We start from the raw sequence: 23,563 nt of genomic DNA, 5'->3' as shown, positions 1-23,563 counted from the left end.
AAATACTAGTCATCTCTCGATAATAAGTAAATGAGTTACTGATTCAACATTTTCGTTACATATATGACTAGTCATAATACATCATTATTTCATGCACATATTATCGGTTAGCAGGGACAAATGAAATTTAGGGTCTAGGTGGGCTTAATGTCACGGGCAGAAAGGATGGAACAAATTGAGAGAGAAAGAGCTTAGAGAATATCTTGTTTATTGCTTACAAGAGTGAGATATTACAAGTGTTGAGTGTTTTGAACATTCGTTGAGTTTAGTTGAGTTGAGTTGAGTTGAGTTGAGTTTTTTGGTTTATGGCCAAGACTTGTTTATATACAAGTGGGAAGATCATTCTAGATCTTCCTTGTCTTAGAGATTTCTAGACTCTTCTATTACTAATCTAAACCTAAGAATTCCTAGAGACTTCTAGAGAATTCTACCAACACCTATACATGAGAACTCCTAGAGAATTCTAGAGACTTCTCCTACCTTACATACAAAAAGGAACTCCTAGTGAATTCTAGAAAGTTCTATGACCCTACTTACAAAAAGAGGAACTCCCAGAGAATTCTATAGAGTTCCATGACCTCACTTACAAAAAGGGAACTCCTAGAGAAATCTAGAGAGTTCCATGACTAACCAAAACTCAGGAACTCTTAAAGGATTCTAGAGAGTTCTAGAAATGACCACAAGACCCCAAAATATTCTAGAAAATGCACCTTATAGGCTTGACATGTGCACCGCATACCAATGGGCCGTGACATTAAGCCCACCCTTACGGGCTATTGACGATGAAATTTGGTAGGTTTTGAATTTTGGTTGAGATAGAAAAGAGATGTTAGATATATTTTTTTATTTGGATTTTAATTAATTTGTAAGATTTTATAGATATTTTAGTGTTTTTATAATATATAAGTATTTTTTATTTTTTAAATTTATTTGTTTTTTTTAGGTTCAAATAATATTTTATAATAAATAAATAATTTTAAATAATTAACATTTTTAATATATTCCAAACTTTAAAAAATATATTATTATTATTATTATTATTATTTATCTAGTGGTTACATTCACAATTTATATAAATTATCTTATTAACTTTTTCAGTGATATATATTTTAAATCTTTTTCATCCCAAATATTTTCTTTTACTTTTTATTAGTGTACTTTATTATTAATGTATGAACCCACTTGACAATTGACATTTCATAAAAACATATATAAAAAAAATACAAATTAATAAAAATAAATTCTTCAATACAAATTAATAAAAAAAAAATACTAATCATTTGTTATTTTATCAATTAATATTTAATAATAAATATTTAAAATCTCAAACCTTGACAGCGATAATCACTTATTTTACCAGTCACAATTTGAATTTTAAAGATTTTTATTATATTTAATTGTATAAAAACCTTGTTAAAATTTTAAAACCTAACAAAATATAATTTTTTGCCAAAGAAAAGTGAAACTTACTATTTATTTTTTATTTTTTTTATTCACTATTTTCATATATAAATCTAAAAAAAAAAAATGCTAAATACACCTTCATCTACTTGTTTCATTCATAATGTTCTCTTTATTTTATTCAACCCTACCAAAAAATATTAAACCTATTTAAAATAAATTTCAAATCCACCCCAACTAAAATTTCTAGGTCGGTCCCTGTCGGTTAGAATTTCACCATAAATAACAGTACATCCAAAGAACGATATATTGGATTGAATCTTTGATTCCCAAAGTTTTTTCTAATAAAAATTATATGGAATCATTTTAGCGAACAACTTATAGCCATGCCCACATGAAAATTGTCAATATTTTGTCAACGCATAACGTCTTGTTCAGACGGTGACATTTGTTTGCGTCTTACTAAAAAGTAAAACTCTATTATGGGACGAAGTCTCCATAATATTTAATTTTCTTTTATATATAATTCGGCTAAGAAAATCACTAGACTGATGATCAAACATGATCTTAAGAGTGACATCTCTACCTATAACAAATAAATATTAAAAAATATTAATTTAATTTTGGGTATGATCACAACAAATCTCTGCTGCATGTTATATAACAATTTATTATGTGATTAATTTTAAGATTACATAATCTCTAGGTTGATTATCTTACTGCAACCCTAAGTTAAAGCATGCATCAAATGAATAAAATAAAATAAAATTTTGAGATGAAGCAAAGTACCTATGTTTTTGAGTTCAAACATATTTATTTCTTGATGTAGTCTCCAAAGAAAATTACATATGATCAATCAGAAAATTCCTTCTGATTTGAGTATTAAAAAAATGAAATTATTCTGAATATATCAACTTAAATTGAGACATGTTGTCTCCGCATAATGCTATTCTAATGGGGATTTTCGGGTACTTTTGATAAGTTTTTTAGTAATGACATGAGATAGGATTCCAATGGGACAAGACAACAAACATAGAGTCACAGAATGTCGAGTTTCGATCTGCTCTTCTAATCCATCCATGAACACCTGCCTATAGTTTATCACCATACAATAATAACCCATTAGATTTTACATATAAGTTTCTCTGTTTTGTTGGTATGTTTTCGTAATAAAAAAAAATCTAAAAATTAGAGTTGAGATGGTCTTAAATTTTTTTTTGTGGTGAACTTGTAAAATTAAAAGGAAAATAATTTATGAAGATGAGTTTTGCCTCTATTTTTTTTAGAATTAGATAAGAAAACAGTGAACTAATTTGAATTTTTTTTAAAAATTAGAAGATAGTATCGCTTTTCTACCATAACTATTATTATTATTATTATTATTTTCGAGTTGAACTTAAGTCCACACCAGTAGTAACTTAAATCCGTCTCTAATTCCCTCTTTTAGTCTAACAACAACAAGAGGTGAATATCCTCAGTCTCCTTGAGTGGTCCTGAGTTCGAGCTCGTCAGACGATAATTTCGATTTGCGTCTGATTAAATGTGTTTGCAAGCTATGTGTTTAACCCTCTTGTGGCCACATTTGTATCTTCTTTTTCAGTCTAGCGACAACAAGAGATGGATATTCCAGGCCTCTCTGGGGTCCTGAATTCGAACCCGTCAGGCGACAAGTTCCACGTCTAGTTAAATGATTAAGTGTGTTTGCGAGTTATGTGCTTAACTCGTTGTCCCGTATTTTCTTTTTTAAATCCGTCCCTATCCATAATTAATGTTACATTCAAGAAAAATCAAGAAATAATGAAATTATAATTTTTAAAATATTTTCATTGTCACTAGCATTTTTTTGTTGTTGTCATATTAAGAGGGTGACACTAAGGTATTAAAACATATTCATTATTGGCCACCTAAAATAAATAAATAAAAAAAAGAAGATTTTTGTAAGATTTAAACATATGACCATATTCCACCCTATATATGAAGATTTAAACATATGACCATATTCCATCCTATGAATCTTATCACTATTAATATTTAATTTAAAAGACTATTAATATTATAAAAAAATGTTAAAAATAAAAATATCATGAACAATTAATACCTTGCAGCAAAGAGATCTACAACCAACCAATGAACCCAAGCAGAAGCTAATGAAAGCTCACTAGAGAACAACTTAGTTATACCAGGGAGCTGCAAAATGATTAAAACCTCAAAATTACTCACAAGTTTTAATTAATTATTTACATGTGGGTAATTTGTTATTACTTTAATTAATTAATTAACCCACTTCAGGCAAAAAATATTTACTTGCAAATATGAGCCTCAAGGTATCAGGTGTCCAAGAGAGGTAAAGAAGATGTGCATACACCAATCCAAGAATAACATATGGTACATTACTTTCCATTGACCTTTTCGTCTGTAAATAAATTGCAGTAAAAACTAATTAGTAAAAAAAAATTGTGGGGTGGTAAGAATTTGAGTAATTAATTAGTTACCAGTTCAGATTTTGGAGCAATAACCATGAGGGAATAGTAAGGTAACACAGCTAAAGTTGACCATGTGAAAGCATTGCTAGCAAGTTCAGGACTCAACCCTCCATCAAACAAAATGATAAAAATCCATAAATAAAATAAATAAAGGATTTGTGTGAGATTTTTTATTTTTTTTTACATGAAGCAGAAAATCTAGGGCTATTTTTGTGAAGATTGAATGTTGAAGATGGCGGCGGTTTGACGAGAATTCTTGATCCAGTCTTGAAACTCCAGTTTAGGTTTTGAAGGAGAGAAGATTCAACGTTAATGCGTGTAGAAACATGTTTCATATCCATTAATGTTGTGTGATTGATCTATAAAGAATAAAAATCGAGATAATGAATGAAAATATATATCTCATGAAAAGAATATATAACATTTACCTTGAATGAGAATTGGGAGAGATTTAAAGAAAGATAGGCCATAACTGATAAGCTGTTAAAACAATTGATAATAGAAAGATGCTCAATTCATATCCATTATATATAAAAGCCAAATTGCAATCAAATTTGGCAACTTAAAAAAAATATTTGTACCTGAATTTAGGTTTAATCAGAAAATTAATGTATGTATTAAAAATAATATTAACATACTGCGGAATTCTTTTTTATTCTCTTTTATTTTGTACCACACAAACCCACTTTTAATTTTTGAAATCTCTCACTTTTTATTTTCAAATATCAATTTTATTTGGAAAACATTTTGAGATTAAAGAATAAAAATTAGAGAAACCAAATTTCTTTGGATAAATATCTCATGAAAAAATGTAATAACAAATACACATTAAGTTATGTTATTAATCACGTATAAATGTATGTATGTTCAAAAATAATCTCACATAGACATATGGACTGTTAGAAAATCATATAAACGTTATATAATTTTTCTTTTAATTTAGAAAATTAATTCAACCCAATCAATTTAAACTACGATAGTGGCTTAATTTTGTAGTAGAAATAATACAAATATTTTAGTAACATGGCTTTTTAGTAGTTTATATATATATATAAATAAATATTTTTACTGGACATAAACATATATTAGCTTAATTCATTAATTATTTTGTTGTTTAGTTAGCTGTATTAAGATTAAATATTTTAAAAATTAAGGATGTCCAAATATTTGAGATCTTAATTTTTTTTTAATAAAGTCCTTCTATCAAAATAGTGTATTAGATTTGAAATGAAGCTGAATAATCTTTGAACATCGATAATTAGTATGATTGGTTTGGGATTGAGCTTTCACTGTTCTCAAGGTAGCGAGTGTTTGTTCACCAAAATGTCTAACTATCCAGTGAAATGTAATATTTGAAAAAAAAATTATTTTTATGGAAATTTTTTGTGAGCAGTCTAGATTCATTATGGGGGATGATTCTTCGATTAGATTTTGGGACGACATTTGATATAGTGTCAAATTCTAGCTACGACGTATCCTGAGCTTGCTTCCATTGTTATATGTAAAAATGTCATAGTTAATGACATGTTTGATCCTCAGTCTAGTGATTTCGCTTGCAGAATTAGATATATAATAAGATTAAACATTATTGAGACTTCATCCCATAATAAAGTTTTATTTTTGGTAAGACGCAAGCAAACGTCACCGTTTAAACAAAATATTATGCATTGACAATATATGGATATTTTTCATGTGAGACATTGCTAAAAGTTGTTTTCTAAGATGATTTCATATAATTTTTGTTGGGGAAAATTTTGGGAGCCAAAGATTTCATCCAAGATCTCGTTCGTTGGATGAAGTGTTAATCATGGTGAAATTCTAATTGATAATATGTGCATGAAAAATGTTGTATTATGACTAGTCGTATGTGTCACGAAGATGTTTGAATCGACAACTCACTTACTTTTGTATTGTCGAGGGTGACTAGTATTTGGAGTCTTTTGTGGAGTATTATTGGGATTCATTGGGTGATGCCCGAATATTTTGGTAGTTGTTGGGAAGTTTGGATTGATGCGATTAATATGGTAGACCTACATCCTACATATTTAGGTTATCATCCTAATTATTTTTTGGTGGATTATTTTGTTTTGAGAGAAATTAACGAACTTTCAATTATGATCGTAGTCGTCTGATGCGTGTCATTCATAATACTATTATTATAACGCTTTCTAAAATTTGTTTAGGAAAGTGAGTAAAGTCTGTTGGGAAGTTAATCGTTCTTCTCGAAAATTTACGAGCTCGATAATTTATTGAGTACTGCTTTTTCCTTTTTTTTTTCTTTTTTTTTATGTTATGTTTTGTCATTTTGTGCTTAAATAATTTTTTTTTATTTTTAATATACATGGTTCTTTTTTTTTTTAAACAACATAAAAACATCTATTAGTTAAAAAAAATAAGTTACAAATATATATGTTGAAATTCAAGTTTGGCAAAATATGTGGTTTCCTTTGATAGAAATACAATTTAGACACGCAAGATACCATCAATGGAAATACCGAAATAGTAATTGATGGGACTCTAGAAGGTTTGTTGGAGAGTGATTTCTTAATTTAATTTAATTCAAATAATTAATATCTTTATGATCAAACCTTTTTTCAATATCTTAATTACTTAATTATTTTATTATTATATATTTATACTAGTTTAACTTTCTATAAAAACTAACCTCTTAATAATTTAAATAGAAAAGGGTTATTAAAAATAACTCATAAATAAGTAATTTAAGTAAAAAAAAAAAATTACATAAGAATATTTGATGGTATTAATTTACTAAAAAAAATTATGAATATAAAAATAAAAGAATTAACAAACCATGCAGGCTTAGACCAATTCCAACCGGCACGCATAACCCATTATAACCCATTATGCATGCCCTTTTCTCCTCCAACCCACCGGCAAAAAAAACCTATAATGCGTATTAACCTTTCTCTCATCAGTTCAGACGCATATTTGCGTTTGGACTGTTCATTATCACCAATTTTTGTCCATTTTTAAAAAATGGCCCTCACACTTTTTTCTTTTTCTTTTTTTACTTCTAATTTTTTTTACATGTAAATTAATTATTTAATTTATGTTTTTTTACTCTTAAGATACAAAATTATATTTTTTTCTAAATGTATAATTAAATCATTAAATTTATTATACTTAAATTTTATCTAATTTATTTTATATTTATGTGTATAAGTGTTTTTTTTTTATTAATAATGTTTGTTATTATATAATGTGTTCGTTTATTTAAATATATTATTGATTTATTATAAAGTAGTGATATATAATTAATTTTATTGAATTAATAAAAAAAGATTGGGGTTAAATATGTAAAGTTGATAAATATATAGATAATATTAATAAGGTTAAAAAGTTTGTGTAAGAAAGGAATATTCTAAGAATATTCTTTTGGGTTTGGAAATGAGTTTTTGGGTTGGAGATGAATTACTGTTTGATGTGACGTTTACTGCATTTTGGGTTTGAGAATGAGTTTGTGTGTTGGAGATGGTCTTAAGCATTGTATATATAGAGAGCTATTTAAAAATAATATTATTTAATTAATAATATTTGAAAATATAGTTAGGAGTTTGAATCTTTCAAAAAAAAACATTATTAACGATTACGTGACTGAAGATGTATTTAGATATAATTTGGATCTTTCTGGTTTTTTTAGTTTATATTTTGAATTAGAAAATGATTGATGATGACTTAATGAATTATTTGAATTTAATTCAAATATTCATTAACAAGGTATTACTATTTGATTTTTAAATATTGTAAAAAAATGAATGGGAGAAGTTTTATTTTATTTTTCATTTTAAATGATTATTTGAATCAAACAAAGTTATTTAATATTTTAATTCATTATAAGTACAAATATAAGAATGAAGAAGAATGTCATTTTTATGTTTTAATTGATTATTTAAATTAAATAATATCTTGACATTTGTTATTTTTAAATGTTTATTTTTATTTTTGAAAAAAAGAATATTATATAAATTAATAATTTGATAAGAAATTTAGTGAGGCAAAATGACTGCTAAGTTTTTATTATTTCAAAAACATTAAATTTAAATTCACTAATTACTTTTAGTTTTGGGTAAGTGTTAAATATCAGGTCTTAATTATTTTTTACACTATTAAATAAATTAAAATACATTCCTAACTAACTTTAAAAGTTAATTATAAATAAAATTAATTCAAATATTTTTATTTTTTTATTCAGCTTTTTACTTTTTATTCATTTATTTTTGTTAAACTTTTTTTTTATTCAATATTTTAAAAAAATATATAATTATCTCTTTATGTTAAATGTTTTTTTAAATCTGCCTATAATTAAATATTTTTTTCAAATATATTGTATCAGTTCATATATTTTTTGTACCTGAATTTTAAAAATAAAATGTGTTTTCAATTGATTTCATGAAATAATACCTTGAATATAATTTTATAAAAATAAAATAAAATTTAAGTGAGCACCTAAAACTAGTACAAACATGAAACAACTATACATACATGTGAGTTGGTGGAGCAAACCAAATTTGATTATATGAGTTAGTGGAGGTTATTTTTAAACATACCTAATTTCTTTAAATGGTTGAAAAATGAGTTATTTAAATAAATATTTTCATTTTTTAAAATCATTAATTTAAATGATTTAGTTATCTTTTCTTAAAAATATAATAAAAATGTCAATATTCTCATTAATTATATAATATTATTTTTAAATTAATTGAAAAAATATTATTTTTAAATTAATTGAAAATTATTATTTTGTTAGGATAATTATCACAATCACTTTTAAAAATTGTTAAAATAAAAAGTAAAAATAATTTTATTTTTATTTAATATAAAAGATGTTAAGTAAAAAGTAAATAAATAAAAATGAATTTTTAAATCACAGAAAAGCAAAAAAAAAAAAAATCTAAGAAAAATGATTTTTATTTTATTTTTGACAAAAAATAATATTTTTTAAAAAAAGAAGATATTAACAAATATGTAGAATAATGAAGATGATTCAAATTAAAACAAGGAATTGTTCTAAATATATCAATTTCAATCGAGACTATGGTATCCATAATGATGTTCTAAACTTCTCCAAATTCCAAATTCAAAAAAAAGAAAAAACTTTCTTCTAATGGGATTTTCTTTTACTTTTGATCATAGCTTTAGTAATAACATGAGATAAGATTCCAACTGGACAAGACATCAAACATAGAGTCACAGAATGCCGAGTTTCAATCTCCTCTTCCAATCCATCCATGAACACTTGCCTATAGTTTAATTAATATAAAAACAAAATTAAACCCAGGTAAAAAAGTAAAAAAATATTAAAAAAAAAAACAAAAATAGTTACCTTGCAGCAAAGAGATCTATAGCCAACAAATGAACCCAAGCAGAAGCTAAAGTCATCTCATTAGAGAACAACTTAGCCATACCAGGCAGCTGAAATCAAAACCAAGAAAATATTCTGTTTTTCAGAATCAAAATTACCCTGTTTTACATTTGGAAAATAAAAAAGATTGAATTTTTACTCTAACCCACCTCGGGTAAAAGATATTCACTTGCAAACATGGTCCTTAAGGTATCAGGTGTCCAAGATAGGTAAAGAAGATATCCATACACCAATCCAAGAACAACATATGGTACACTACTCTCCATTGATCTTTTTGTCTGTAAATAAATTGCAGTAAAACCCAATCAGTAAAAAACAAAAATAGGTCATGGGGTGATGACAATTTGAGTAAATTACCAGTTCAGATTTTGGAGCAATAACCATGAGTGAATAGTAAGGAAGGACAGCTACAGTAGACCATGTGAAAGCATTGCTAGCTAGTTCTGGACTCAACCCTTCATCAAACCCAGAATCCATTACATTAAACTCAAATAATCTATTTTATATATGAAAAAAACAAAAGAAAAAAAGAAAAATTACATGCAGCAGCAGGAGAGAATCCATGGATCTTTCTTTGAAGATTGAATGATGAAGACGGCGGCGGCCTGATGAGAAATCTTGATCCAGTTATGAAACTCCAGTTACTGTTTAGACGGAGAGAAGATTTGGAATGAACTGGTCGGAGCGATGAAACAGAGTTCATGTCCGATCCCCTGCGATTGATCTAAAAAAAAGAGGGATTAGTTCATGAATGATTAAAATTGAAGAAATGAAGATCAGAAACGGATGAAGAATTGATCAACCTTGAGTAAGAATTGGGAATGACATAATGAAAGGGGAGCCATAGCTTTTTCCGGCGAGAGACAATGACGATCAAACCAAGAAGATGAAGATAAAAATAAAAAAAATGAATTTAGAGTTTAGACACGCAACATAACAAGAGTAAGTACAATATGAGTGGTGGGGCCAATTAGGTGTTGTTTGATTTTTTTTAGTTAATTCAAATTTATAAAAATTAAAATGTTATAAAAAAATATTTTAATTAATTGAAGTAATTGGTGATGAAATAATAATTATTTAGATTAATCAAACAAGGCCGAATTCAATTGTTAAAATATATTTACTTTATTATTTAATTAGAATATGTATCTAAATAAGTCAATAAAGTTATTTTATATCAAAATCAATATATTTTAGGGTTTCTACCAACTTTGTTTTTCTTTGATTTAACTCATATATTTGATTATTTAAATAATTCTTTCAATTTCTCTTTTTTCATTCATTCATTTATTAATTAAAATATTATATTAATAATTTCAAAAAAAAATCATTAATAACATAATTTTTTATAACCTTATAATAAATAAAATTATTTAAATAATTTCAAATTGGTCATTTAAATAACCCAATTCCAAACAAGATATTAGATTATTTATTTTTTATTTTTGAAGAGATAAAGATTGATTCATGAGAAAGTAAATCATTTAGGTTTTTAATTTGTTAAAATTTAGTTCATATGTATTTTATATTTAAAATTAAATTTTATGAAATAAAAATAAAATAATATTTTTATATAATCATAACTTATTTTAAACCCAAATCAATAGCTTTTAGGATTTTAGACATTTTTTTTTTGTTTTAACTCATTTATTTGATTATTTAAATAATTATTTTTGAATGGAAGATGCGTGCAGTATAGCGGTCAGACGGGCATATCCATATCTGCGGCGAGGCGGGCCTACCCACCAAAATCCATCGTTTGATGGGTCGACGACGGGCTGGTCCACCATCTCAACGGACTGAAAATTCTCAACCCAACCCAAGGTGGGTTGCGGGTTAGACGGGTCAGCCCGCGGGTTGTCTCACTAAAAAAATAAAAATAAAAATCATTAATAGTTCTATAAAACAAGAGTTCAAGAATATGATCAAATAATCATAATACACACCAAACAAGAGTATTGTATATCGTAACACATTAATAGACCAAATAGTTTACCAAAATAATTAAAATTTGAAAAATATTAAATTTTAGACTTTCAATGTGAAGATTCTAGAACTGGAACCAAGTATGAATCCACGAACTCTTTAAGGCGAAAACGAAGAGACGAAAGCGGAACAAATAAGTAGTTGGCGGCCAATGGACGAAGTATTGAGTATTGACTGCTGCAGTTTGGAACCAAGTTTGAATTCACGAACCCTTGAAAGCAAAAACGAAGAGAAGAAATGCAGAACAAATAAGTAGCCGGCGGCCGATGGGCGAAGTATTGAGTATTGATTGTAGTAGTGCTGCCTGAGAGAGAAAAAAAACTATTACTATGCGGCATATGCCTATAAGGCTATAAATCAGATTATATATTTTTGCCAACCCGCGGGCCAACCCAAACCTGACCCGCTTAAGCCCGTAACCCGAGCGTGTTGGCCCGTGTAGGCCCACTTCCAAATAGGTTAATAATATTTTAACCCAATTCGTCTAAATTATTTGGCGGGGTGGGCCAAACCACATGCCTAACCCAAATTGACGGCTCTACTTGCAAGACTTATAATCATTACACCTATGTCAACTTACAACTTATGATGCTCTAAGTGAGAATCTTTGTTCTCTATAAACCACTCTTATAACCACTAGCATTTAAACTACCTTAATAGGTTAATTATTTAAATAATTCTTCATTCTCTCATAAATTTATTTATCAATTCATTTATTAATTAAAATATTATATTAATAATTTTTCATAACCTAATTTTTTAATAGTCTTATAACAAATAAAAAATAATTCAAATTCAAACAATATAGATTTAATTTTTAATTTGTTAAAATTTTATTACTATGTATTTTATATTTAAAATTTTATAAAACTAAATTAAAATTTTATTATTTTAATAAATAAATTGAGTTATTGAATATTAAGTATTAAAACTAAATAAAATATAATATATGATTTAAAAAAATACAAGAAATATTTAAAAAATCAAAATGACCGAGTTATTTAGATTACCAAATAAATGCGTCTTGTTTGATGATATATATATATATATATATATATATATATATATATATATATATAAACTTAACATTAAAAAAAATACTTAGTTTATGTATACATAATAATAATAAAAAAGATTTAGTTTATGTATACTTAGTTTGTAGAAAAACAATTTATTTAGATATTTCTATCAAAATAATTTTATTATTAAATATTATAAAAGAAGATTAAATAAATTTGATATTTTAATTTCATAACTTTTGATAATTACATAGAAAGAAATTTTGAATGGTTAGGCAGTGATTTATATGAAAAAATTACAAATAAATCACACCACAATACTATTAATTTATCTGAAAACATATCTATTAATATGTATTGTTAGATTTTCTTTTGTTTTATTTTAAACATATATATTTTATTTCCCACATTTATTTTAAACTTATAAATTCTATACTCCACTTAATTTTTGTTATCTATTAAGTAAAACTACTTTTCACTCTAAATCTAGATGAGATTTAAATATTCAAAGAGTTATTATAAGCATGAAAATTTGACATAATTTATTTTAGAAATAATATGAAAATGTTTTTTTTGAATTTTTAAATTCAAAATAACTCAAAAAGAGATTAAAGATCGAGTTAAGGTTAATTATTGTGTAATTAAAGTCTAATTAGAAAAAATAAATAAAAATTTAAAAATAATTTGAGATTAAAATATTGTATTTATTTTACCCAATTTAAACCTAGTAATGGGTTGAAATTATTTAATTATAATTTTAAACATAAATTATGTATAATTTATGGTTTAAAACAATTAAATAAATACCAAAAATATAAAAAAAACATAATAAACATAATTTTTATTATATTTTCAGAAATAATTTTGTGGATTTTTTTGGTGAAATGTATTAAAATTCGATTTCAAATAACCCTTTTATTAAAAATAATACTGATAATCTTGAGCTTGTTCGGATTGAGAATTTTCTTAAAACCTAAAGGGAAAATAATGATTAGTGATGATTTTGAAGAGATGATGATTATTTTTGATAAAAAGACTTAAAGGGTATTGATATATATAAATAAAATAAAAAATAATAATTTAAAATAAAAGGTATATAGTATTTATGTTAGGAAAAGAGTCAACAATAGTAGATGGTTGGCCAAATATTGTTAATCGCGAAAACTTTCGTTCGATATTAACTCTGTTAGAAATTAATATTTGTTTCTATTCTTCACAAGTCGTCACAAACTCTTGAACGGAGTTCAAGTGCGGAACTGTTTGTTTAAACTTGAAGCGGCAAATAAAGAGTAGGATAATGCTGAATGTAAAGAACACAAGACACAAATATTTGTTTATGGATGTTCAGAATAAACTCTCCTACGTCACCCATTCTTCTCAACCTCGAGAAGGATTCCACTAGAAGATTTGAATAGCATCTCCACACAAATCCAGTAAGAAACCAGGTCTTAAACACTGTCTGTTTCTGAACTTTCCAGCTCACACAACACTTGTTGAATAAATAATATCTACTCAACTTACAAAGAGCTCACAATTAAAGAAAAGTGATACAATGTTTTTCGGTATGAACAATCTCTCACAAAAGATGTTAAGGCAAAAGCTTGAATATATATTTGTAGAGAGAAAGTATTTAATTTTTAAGAGAACCCAAAGAGTTAAATCTTTTTCTGTTTTTCCTTTGATCTTCTTTTATATCCAAGGCACAACAACGGTCGGATCTTTTTCAATGGAAACTTGTCCTCTTTTCGTTAGATGAGTGCCATGATAGTACATCAGAGAATATTCTTGAGATCGTGGTGTATTGGATAGTGAATAGACAATTTGAATAATAATGCATACGTGGCAGTCATTCATTTGTTGGCGGGAGTACTTACCACGGTACTATAACACATTGTTGTTATCTTTATATATATTAATATAATTGATATGACTTAACAATTATATATATAATTTAACTTATATATAATTAAAACTTAGTTTTATCTATTCATTATCAAAGCCATTTCATAAATTATAATTTAACAATTTCTCTTTTTTTGATTATTTAAACTAAATTATAAAAACCACGTGAAATCATTTTTAACTTATAAAATCGATTATGTTAATTATCCATGTAATTAAAACTTTAATCTAACAATTTTTCCTTTTTTGATTGTTTATAATAAATTATCAAACCAGTGACTTCTTTCTAACAATTTCTCCCTTTTTGATTATTTACACCAAAATATCAAAACTAGGAGAGTTTATAATTAAATCAGTTTAGGCATTATCGTAATCTAACAATCCTAAAATATTTCTAAGGTAAGAAAACTTAGACTCAAAAAGTGGCTTCGTGAGGATGTTAGTCACTTCATGCTTGTTGTTTGTCATATGCTCTGTCTGTCAGTAGCCGTCTGTCCAGATCTTATGCATAATCTTCCATGTTGCAGTCCTGTTTTATGCATTCATAAACAATAACAAATCTGGTACCCATTTTTCTTTGGGTCCGTGATGAATTAGTCCCTTGGGAATCCATACCTTAATTATGCTTATGGATTTCCCATTGTGTGCGTGTGTGATAAATTTGGCAGATCTCTTACTGCCTGCTGATGATTCTTTAGCTTCAAAGGATGATTTTTGGTAAAAATTTATTGACTTCCTATCAAGTGGCTTTCCTTCTCTTGGGTTTCAGCCAACTTGAAGTTGGCTTAACATAAATCACTTCATCCTTTGAAGTCAAATCATCAAAGCTTGGATCAGTTTCCTTTTCAGTTGACTGTCCCTTGACAAAACTTATTAAAGAAAGTTTGCCTTTGTTGGGTTTCAACTTCTTGATGGACTTGTCTGGGTTTCCATGAACATACTCAAGACCTGTCTTATGTCCTGCAGGTCTTTGTTGTTCATGGAGGTGCTTAACAACTTCCCCAGATTTTGTCCATGCATCGATCACGTAGTTGGCTCTCTAGTTTTCTTTAGTCAATATTTGAATTGTCTCTTTGAGCTTCTCGTTCTTAGTAGGGGTGTTCATCGGTTCGGTTTTTGGGTTATTCGAGTTCCTCAGTTCGGTTTATTCGAATTTTTATTTTTTTAGCAAATTCGAAAATCGAACCGAATTCGAATAAATTTTAATTAAATCGAACCGAATTCGAATTTGATATTTGGTTCGAATTTCGAATAATTTGAATTCAAACTGAATTCATTTTTTTTATTTTTTGGAACTAGCATAACTCAAAATAAATTATACCAACTAGGAATTGAACCCGAGTTTATACCATGGCAGGGTACTATTCTACCACTAGACCACAAGTGCTTTTGTTTCCTTTTTATTTTATTATTAAATTTTGAGTTCAAAATATTCTAATTTGATTATTTTGAATTTTTTCTTAAGCTAAGTTTGGAAGAATAAATAATAAAAAAATGAATTCGGTTTTCAGTTTGGTTTTCGAGTTGAAACTCAAACTCGAAAACCAATTTGAAAACCGTATTTGAATTCGAATTGGTTTGAAATTTGATTCGAAAACCAAAAATGAAATTCAAATTCGGTTTATTCGAATTCGGTCGGATATTCGGTTCAGACCAAATATTGAACACCCCTAGTTTTTAGAGGATAGTTCATTTGTCTTACTAATCACGTTGTCTAGTTGAGTTGAAACAAGATCAGACATTTTCTTGTACTTAATGACCATGTCATTGAGTGCAGTAATCAAGTCTTCTCGAGTGAATTCTTCAGAGGTAAAGTCAAATGTCTCTTCATCATTAGCCATGAAGCACTTGACTTCTTCATCATCACTATCACTTGAGGAGCTAGAGTCTGAATCACTTTGGACCCATTTGCTTTTGCTTTCTTCAGCTATCAACATCTTCTGATCCTTCTTATGCTTGGATGTTTTATGATCCTCCTTATGTTTCTGATCAGTAGAATTTTTGTCATCTCTCATTGACTTTAGGCATTCGAACTTGTAGTGACCTAAAGTATCACAATTAAAACACCCTATGTTAGCCTTAAAGTCATTAGAGTTATTATTGAAAATTGAGTTAGATTGATTCTTCCTCATATATTTATCAAACTTCTTGACAAATAAAGACATCACATCTTCGTTGATCTGTTCAGCAGTCTTTGCAGTTGTTGATAAAGAGGGCTCTTCAGCAGTCACTAAGATTTAGTGATGATGGAAGTTGATGGCTCCCCCTCATTTCTCGAGTTCATCTTAAACTCGTAGACTTTTAAATTAGCGAAAAGATTGTGCAGCTCGATCTTGTGGAGGTTTCTGAACTCCCTCATCACCGCTGTCTTAATGTCCCAAGCACTGGGAAGAGCCTTCAACGCCTTAACGATAATTTCTTCGTTGCCATAGACCTTTCCCAGAGTAAAAAGTTCAATGAAGATGCTAGTGAAGCATTTGTCAAACTCGTTCATTGACTCCCTTGGGCGCATCTTGATGTTATCGAACTTTTGAGTAACAACCATGAGCTTATTCTCTCTAGTTTGTCCATTACCCTCATAAAGTTGGATAATCTTCTCCCATATCTCCTTGGTGGTGGAACATGCTCTGATCTTTGCAAACATGTTCTTGTCAAGAGTTTTGTACAGAGAGTTATTGGCTAGGTTATTAAGGTTGTTCTTTCCTTTATCTTCAGTTGTCCACTCGCATCTTGGCTTTTCAATCTTTATCGGGCCATCAATGATAACATACCACATATCGTTATCTTGGGAGGCCAAATGCACATGCATACTGATATTTCAATAAACATACTCTTCAATACAGAACATGGGGGGTTTGTTGGAAAAAGATATGATGATATTCGAATGCTTGAGAATAGAAACCCTTGCTCTGATACCACTTGTTAGGAAAGGAGTCAACAATAGCAGGGAGTTGACCAAGTATTGTTAATCGCGAAAACCATCGTTCGATATTAACTCTGTTAGAAGTTAATATTTGTTTTTATTCTTCACAAGTCGTCACAAACTCTTGAACGAAGTTCAAGTACGGAACTGTTTGTTTAGACTTGAAATGACAGAGAAAGAGTAGGATAATGCTGAATGTAAAGAACACAAGACACAATGATTGTTTATGGATGTTCAGAGTAAGCTCTCCTACGTCACCCCCTTCTTCTCGACCTCGAGAAGGATTTCACTAGAAGATTTAATTTGAATAGCACCTCTACATAAATCCCGTTAGAAACCAGGTCTTAAACACTGCCTTTTTATGAACTTATAGCTCACACAACACTTGTTGAATAGATACTATCTACTCAACTTACAAAGAGCTCACCATTAAAGAAAAGTGATATAATGCTTTTCGGTATGAACAATCTCTTACAAAAGATGCTACGGAAAAAGATTGAATATATATTTGTAGAGAGAGAGTGATACAAGTCTTTTTCTGTTTTTCCTTTGATCTTCTTTTATATCCAAGGCACAACAACAGTCGGATCTTCTTCAATGGACATTTGTCCTCCTTCCGTTGAATGAGTGTCAAGATAGTACATGAGAGAATAATCATAGAATATTCCTGAGATCGTGGTGTATTGGATAGTGGACAAGCAATTTGAATAATAACGCATACGTGGCAGTAATTCATTTGTTGAGATATCCAGTCGGACGGATGCTTCTTCAGTAATAGAGGGTATTTAATATTTAGTATTTTGGTTAATGATTTGAGTGATGTGATAGATAAGAAGTGAGTGAAGTGATGTTTGATTTTGTATGAGTTTTTTTAAAAACCCATACCGAACAAGGCCATGGTGTTTAATAGGTTGCAATAGGATTCTCAACCATTGGATCCGTGCTAGATTTTCATCCAACGTTTAGGAACGCGCCACATGACCACTGTAATAGAGCCAACGTGTGTCCGCTCCACTAGATCAACTAACGGGATGGACTAACCCTGTTAGCCAAGATCGCCTAGACGCTGACGGACATGGATGGAACGCCAAACGGTGCCACGAAACAGGCATCGTTTTAGGTCTTCTTCTTCGCTGGAACGGGACGCTCGCCGAAATTGCGACTGCTTGACAGCGATTCTTCTAGAAAGGATAACTCCGTCATTTCTCCACTTTATCCTCTGATTTTTCTTCCTACGTGTTCGTCTTATCCTCGCCTACAATAGCCCTAAACATATTTATATTATCATACCCTAGAACTAGGCTGCCACAATTTAGATAAGTTTAGGAATATAACTTTCGATCATCAAATTGAACTTGAATTTCTCCTCCTCAACCGACCTAAAGCTACTATAAACACCCTCAAAGTGATCCTCTATCAAGCCATTTAACAATTATCGAATATTACAGTCCAAATCGAAGATCCAAGGAGCTCCAGCGAACTGATTTTTGTGAAAATCTTCTCCGGCCACCACAGATCCGATCTAGGCTTCGAGAAAGCTCCTAACACATCCAAGGAGTGCTCTCCAGATGTTGTTATGCTTCCATATCCTTTATATATCGATTTGTGATTGAAGATTTGAATTTTTTTAAAATTTTCAAATTTGATCGATTTGATCTGTTCTAGTGTTTAATTATGTGATTTTTTGTTTAGAATCATTCCTTGTTGTATGAACTTTCTATTGAAAAAGATTCGATCAAATCAAATTAAAACTCAAAAAACAAAAATTTGAATTAAAATTATGGATTTTTGAAAATCCATGTTCTTGAATTTTAATCTTGTCTTTTGATTCAAATATCTGTTAAACATGTTATGATGATTTTTAGATGAGTGTAGCATCATCCCGATGTTTGATCCAACTGTGTTTTGAAAAAAAATGAATTTTGATTTCATCTTCAAAAACTATTACAGTGATGTTATGATGTTCTTGTTTTGGTTGTGTTCAATTATGTTCATCATTTCAAAGCTAATTGAACAAAAATCAGGGAAATGGTCTAATTCAAAAGATCCCAACTTTTTTTTTTCTAAAAATAGTTTTAGAAATTGAACATTTTAAAGATCGAATGATCATGATTAGGGTTAGGACTTTTAATCCTTGCAATCACATGAGTTGATTGCAACTTACATATCATGATTCAATCATCTAAATCAAAAGTTATGAGACCTGTAATTTCATCATACCAATTGTAGAACACTCGAACCTAGAACTGAGTACTGTAAGACTGGGACCGAGAAATAGGACCTGAATCCATTTTCAAATAATCCTGAAAGGTCAGAAAATGGTGTTCGAGATATAATCTCGACCAAGGACAGGCGTGAAGGGCATAGTGCGAAAGTTTTTTCCCGAGCGTAAGCAAAAATACGAACCCCTTACAGAAATTCTGGTATAAATACGTTTATTGATTTTCCTAAAATTATTTTGCGACTCTGATTTCAAATAAATAAACTTTTAAATTAGTTATTTTTAATTAATTTAAACCAGGTTTTAACTATATTGTTATTTAGCCCCAAATTATTAAAATATTTAAATAAAATTAATTATTTTTACATGATTAATTTCAAAAACTCTCCGGTATTAATTTCTTAAAGAAGTTTATCACGTAAACTAAGTTTTAAACGCATCAAAACTCGAATCACTCCACAATATTTTATATATTGCCCTGTCCTAGCGCATCGGAGTAAGCGATTCTTGAGGTTATAGTTATAATTAATGGTAAGATAATATATATTATTTATATGTGTAAATATTTCTTATTTTATAATAAAATGCATACTTTTCTGTGGTTTACAATTATTTATTTTAATATAATAATATCAAATAAGTTAGTTTGTCTTAATTACATTAAAAATAATTATTTAATTGATAGTTTGAGAAAAAAAATATGGTTGGATCTTGTTTGATATTGAGTTTTTTATTTTTTTAAAAACCCATCAAATTATTATTTTTTCAACATTCAAATAACTTAATTTATCAATTAAAATAATAAAATACATTTATTTTTCTTTAAAAAAATATTATAATAATTCAATTTATTAAAAACTTAAATAATATATTTTTTTTTAATAAAAACAATTAAAGAAAAAACTCTAAATAACCCAACATCAAACGTATTCTTAGTAACTATATATTGAATTCAAATCTTTTAAATCAAATTAGGTATTAATATTTGATATTTCATAAAACATTTTAAAGAAAATGAATAAAATATTTTTCTATTTTTAGTTGTTTATTTAAATAAAACATGGCCTTAGTATTTGATATTTGAAATCTCATAAAGAAAAATATTTAATATTTTCATTAATGAATTTTATATTTTGGGTAATCCAATTAATAATTTGATAAAATAATGAATGAAGATTGGTTTAAGGAATATTTTAATTCATTCAAATCTTAATATTTTTCCCTTTTTGAAAAAATATTTAATTTGGTTGACTTTTTTTACTATTATAAATAAACAGTTGGCAAAAATTATATTTAAGATATTTTAATAAAAAATTGTTACTTTTTCAATATAATAATAAATGCTCGAGTTTGAATTTATTTACCTTTTAAATTTATACTTTATCTGTACTTTTATTTTTCAATATTTATCAAATTTAAATTAAACAAGATTCTAATTAAAATATATTCTTAGAGAGGCGGATTCCAAACGAGACCTATAATATTCTAGGAATCAGATTGTACACTGATAAGATAATATATTATTTTGGTAAAAAAATAATGAGTAAGCTCCCTTATACAACTATTTGAGTTGGATTAAAAAACCTGGTCTTCTAAAATATAAAAGATGGTAATTTTTTTTTATTAATTTTAAAAATAATTTACATAATATTTTGATTATAGATATTGAATATGCTTAGTTTTTTTTAAAAAAATCAAAATAATACATTAGTTGAAGTAAAAAGTTTTATATATTTTTTATTATATATGTTATCAATACAATATCATACTTTACACATGTGCTTTCAATTGGTGAAATTATTTGAATTCAATTTTTACCCTTTATTATGAATACACATATATATTTTATATGTCATTCGTTTTTACTTGTTTTGACTAAATGTTTTATCATTTTGTTTTTGTTATCTCGTTAATATTTGCTAAAAATGTATATGTGGAGTAAATATCTCGTAAAATGAGCCAATTATTTAACATAACATAAATGTGAAAAATTAAATAACAAATATTCTTCATCGAATATTCATTGTTTGTCATTTGTCACACAATCTTTCCTAAAACAACAATTAAGGATTTATTAATATTTTTTTTAGTTTTCTTATCAAGCACAACATGAAAAATACATAGTAATAGAACCCACTATTTTTTTAATTATTCACATAATTATATATATATATATATATATATATATATAATGTTAAATAATTAAAATTCAGTTATATAAATATTAATGGAAATGATATATATATACTAGTTAAAATAATATTTTAAATAAAATATTAAAAACTTTAGTTTTAATTTTGTAACATTTTAAAATATTAAAATATTTTAGTAATTTTATATAAATTAATTACTTTTTACTTTTTTTTCTTTATTCTTTTTTGATGAATAAAAATATTTTTTATATTAACCTAAAAAAGCTCTATATATACATTCTACACCTCTCCTAATTCTCTCCACCTCTCTCTCTTTCTCTCTCCGGTCTATATCAAATGGACACTTCTTATGAGCACCAGGAGAAACTTGTTTTCATTGAAGTTCCTATGGATACTATTAGTGATATTTATTGGAATGAGTCAATAGTAGCCATGGATTATGATGAGGAAAACAGCATGTATAAGCATGAAGATGATTTGCAAATCGACGAATTAATGGACACATTTGTGACAAATGAGGTAAACTTTGCTGACCATTTTATGTCTAATGATATTGAGGTTGTTAATGGTGTCGAGGTTGATGAGTATCCGGAGAACGGTTGGATTTGGAATCGATACACGAAGGAGGAGCTAAACGCGATTTATAGAGAAGAAGATGATGAAGTTGTATGGGAATACTCTCTTTGGACCTGGCCAGACGTATGAATATATACATGAGAGTGAAAGATAGAGATTGAGATAGAGATAGAGATAGAGAAAGAGATTTGATTGTAGCTGTTTGGTGAGAGGAAAAGATTATTAATTTTTGGAGTTGTTTTTTGTTTATTTATTTTTATGTTGGTTGTATCTTATTCTATTGAGAAATCAATATAAATTTTGTTTGAGTTGTGAAAAATTAAAGAATTGGATTACTAAATCGAAGATTCTATAAAGAAATAGTTGAAGGTCTGATTATGTTTATGTTGCGAATGTTTGACATCGGTTCTTTTGAGACCTTTAATTTGGGGATTCAAGTCTTTTTTTTACTGTAAATCAATGAAAACATTATCACAAGAGAAATTGTTGGTGAATTATAAGTAAAGTGTTTTTTGATGATTTAAGATAGATTAAAAGGGGTAATGATGAATTAATTTGAAAAGATTTAAAAAGTAATTGCATAATTATTTTTATATATGATTATTTTAAATTGATAAACATGTTATTTAAGTTGTCTTCAATGCAATGTTATTATTAAGAAATATATATAGGATACTAGCCTAAGGTCAAATAGAAATTGGTTAAATTGAGAATTCTCAAGATTATACATAGCCTATATATCTTTTCTCCACTCTTCCATCCTTTATTCACTTGTCCTTCTTCTTTGTAATGTAAATATTGCATTGTAAAATGTCACAATTCTGAAAATTTTATTAATTCTTAAAAGTAATTCAACTATAATATTTCCAAAAACGATAAATACCATGATATATTCATAAAAGATGTCTGCATTTAACGTATTTTTTACGCGCTTAAGCTTTAATTTTCCTTGTATATTTTTGGACAATTATAATATTTTTATTAATTATTTTCTTTTGTTAAAGATAATTCCTTTTTCTTAATTATTTCCTATTAATTGAGGTTCTAATACAAGTTATATATATATTTTTAAATATCATATGAAAGATTCTTATAAAGAAAAATTACAATTTTGTATTGAATTTGAGGGACCCCAAAGCCTATATATATGTTAATTAATTCATTAAGAAACAAAAAAAAAATGCCTTGACTATTTTAATAAAATACATCTTTTACAAAGTATATAATATAAAATTTATATAGTATTTTTAATCAAATACTTTTTTTTTTTTTTTTACAGTTGAAGAGTTGTCACCAACGGTTGGAAGAACGAATTTGGTAATAGTTGAAAGATTTGTTGTTTTATATTCTTATTAGATCATCTTTAACCCATATTGTTGATGGCATAGATTGGGTCCTCTTTCGTATCTGCGTGAATCATTTCACCCTTTTAGTTAGAAAAAAAGACAGTCTTAGAAAAATAATAAGTGTCTTAAATGTATATTCAAAGTCACTTGTTGAAATTCTTTCTATTACA

At 27.5% G+C, this 23,563-nt stretch overlaps 2 protein-coding genes across 2 annotated transcripts; both read right to left on the bottom strand.

The window, feature by feature from the left end:
- Positions 1-2,319: 2,319 nt before the first annotated feature.
- On the bottom strand, positions 2,320-4,225 carry LOC124937784 (protein ABA DEFICIENT 4, chloroplastic-like). The gene is made up of 5 exons (XM_047478111.1): positions 4,069-4,225; positions 3,894-3,991; positions 3,686-3,814; positions 3,500-3,588; positions 2,320-2,492 (listed from the first exon to the last, which is right to left on the bottom strand). Exons 1-5 carry the CDS (start codon positions 4,223-4,225, stop codon positions 2,348-2,350), a joined length of 618 nt encoding a protein of 205 aa, XP_047334067.1. The 3' UTR covers positions 2,320-2,347.
- Positions 4,226-8,984: 4,759 nt separating this feature from the next.
- On the bottom strand, positions 8,985-10,117 carry LOC124922465 (protein ABA DEFICIENT 4, chloroplastic-like). The gene is made up of 6 exons (XM_047463195.1): positions 10,071-10,117; positions 9,808-9,991; positions 9,625-9,722; positions 9,417-9,545; positions 9,229-9,317; positions 8,985-9,145 (listed from the first exon to the last, which is right to left on the bottom strand). The coding sequence occupies exons 1-6, from the start codon at positions 10,110-10,112 to the stop codon at positions 9,007-9,009; spliced, it is 681 nt and encodes a 226-aa protein (XP_047319151.1). The 5' UTR covers positions 10,113-10,117; the 3' UTR covers positions 8,985-9,006.
- Between the last annotated feature and the right edge of the window lie 13,446 nt (positions 10,118-23,563).

The sequence above is a fragment of the Impatiens glandulifera genome, chromosome 1, assembly GCF_907164915.1.
Source record: "Impatiens glandulifera chromosome 1, dImpGla2.1, whole genome shotgun sequence".
NCBI classification, from domain to species: Eukaryota; Viridiplantae; Streptophyta; class Magnoliopsida; order Ericales; family Balsaminaceae; genus Impatiens; species Impatiens glandulifera.
Note: the sequence above shows the minus strand (reverse complement) of the source record. Positions and strands in the feature narration are given on the sequence as shown.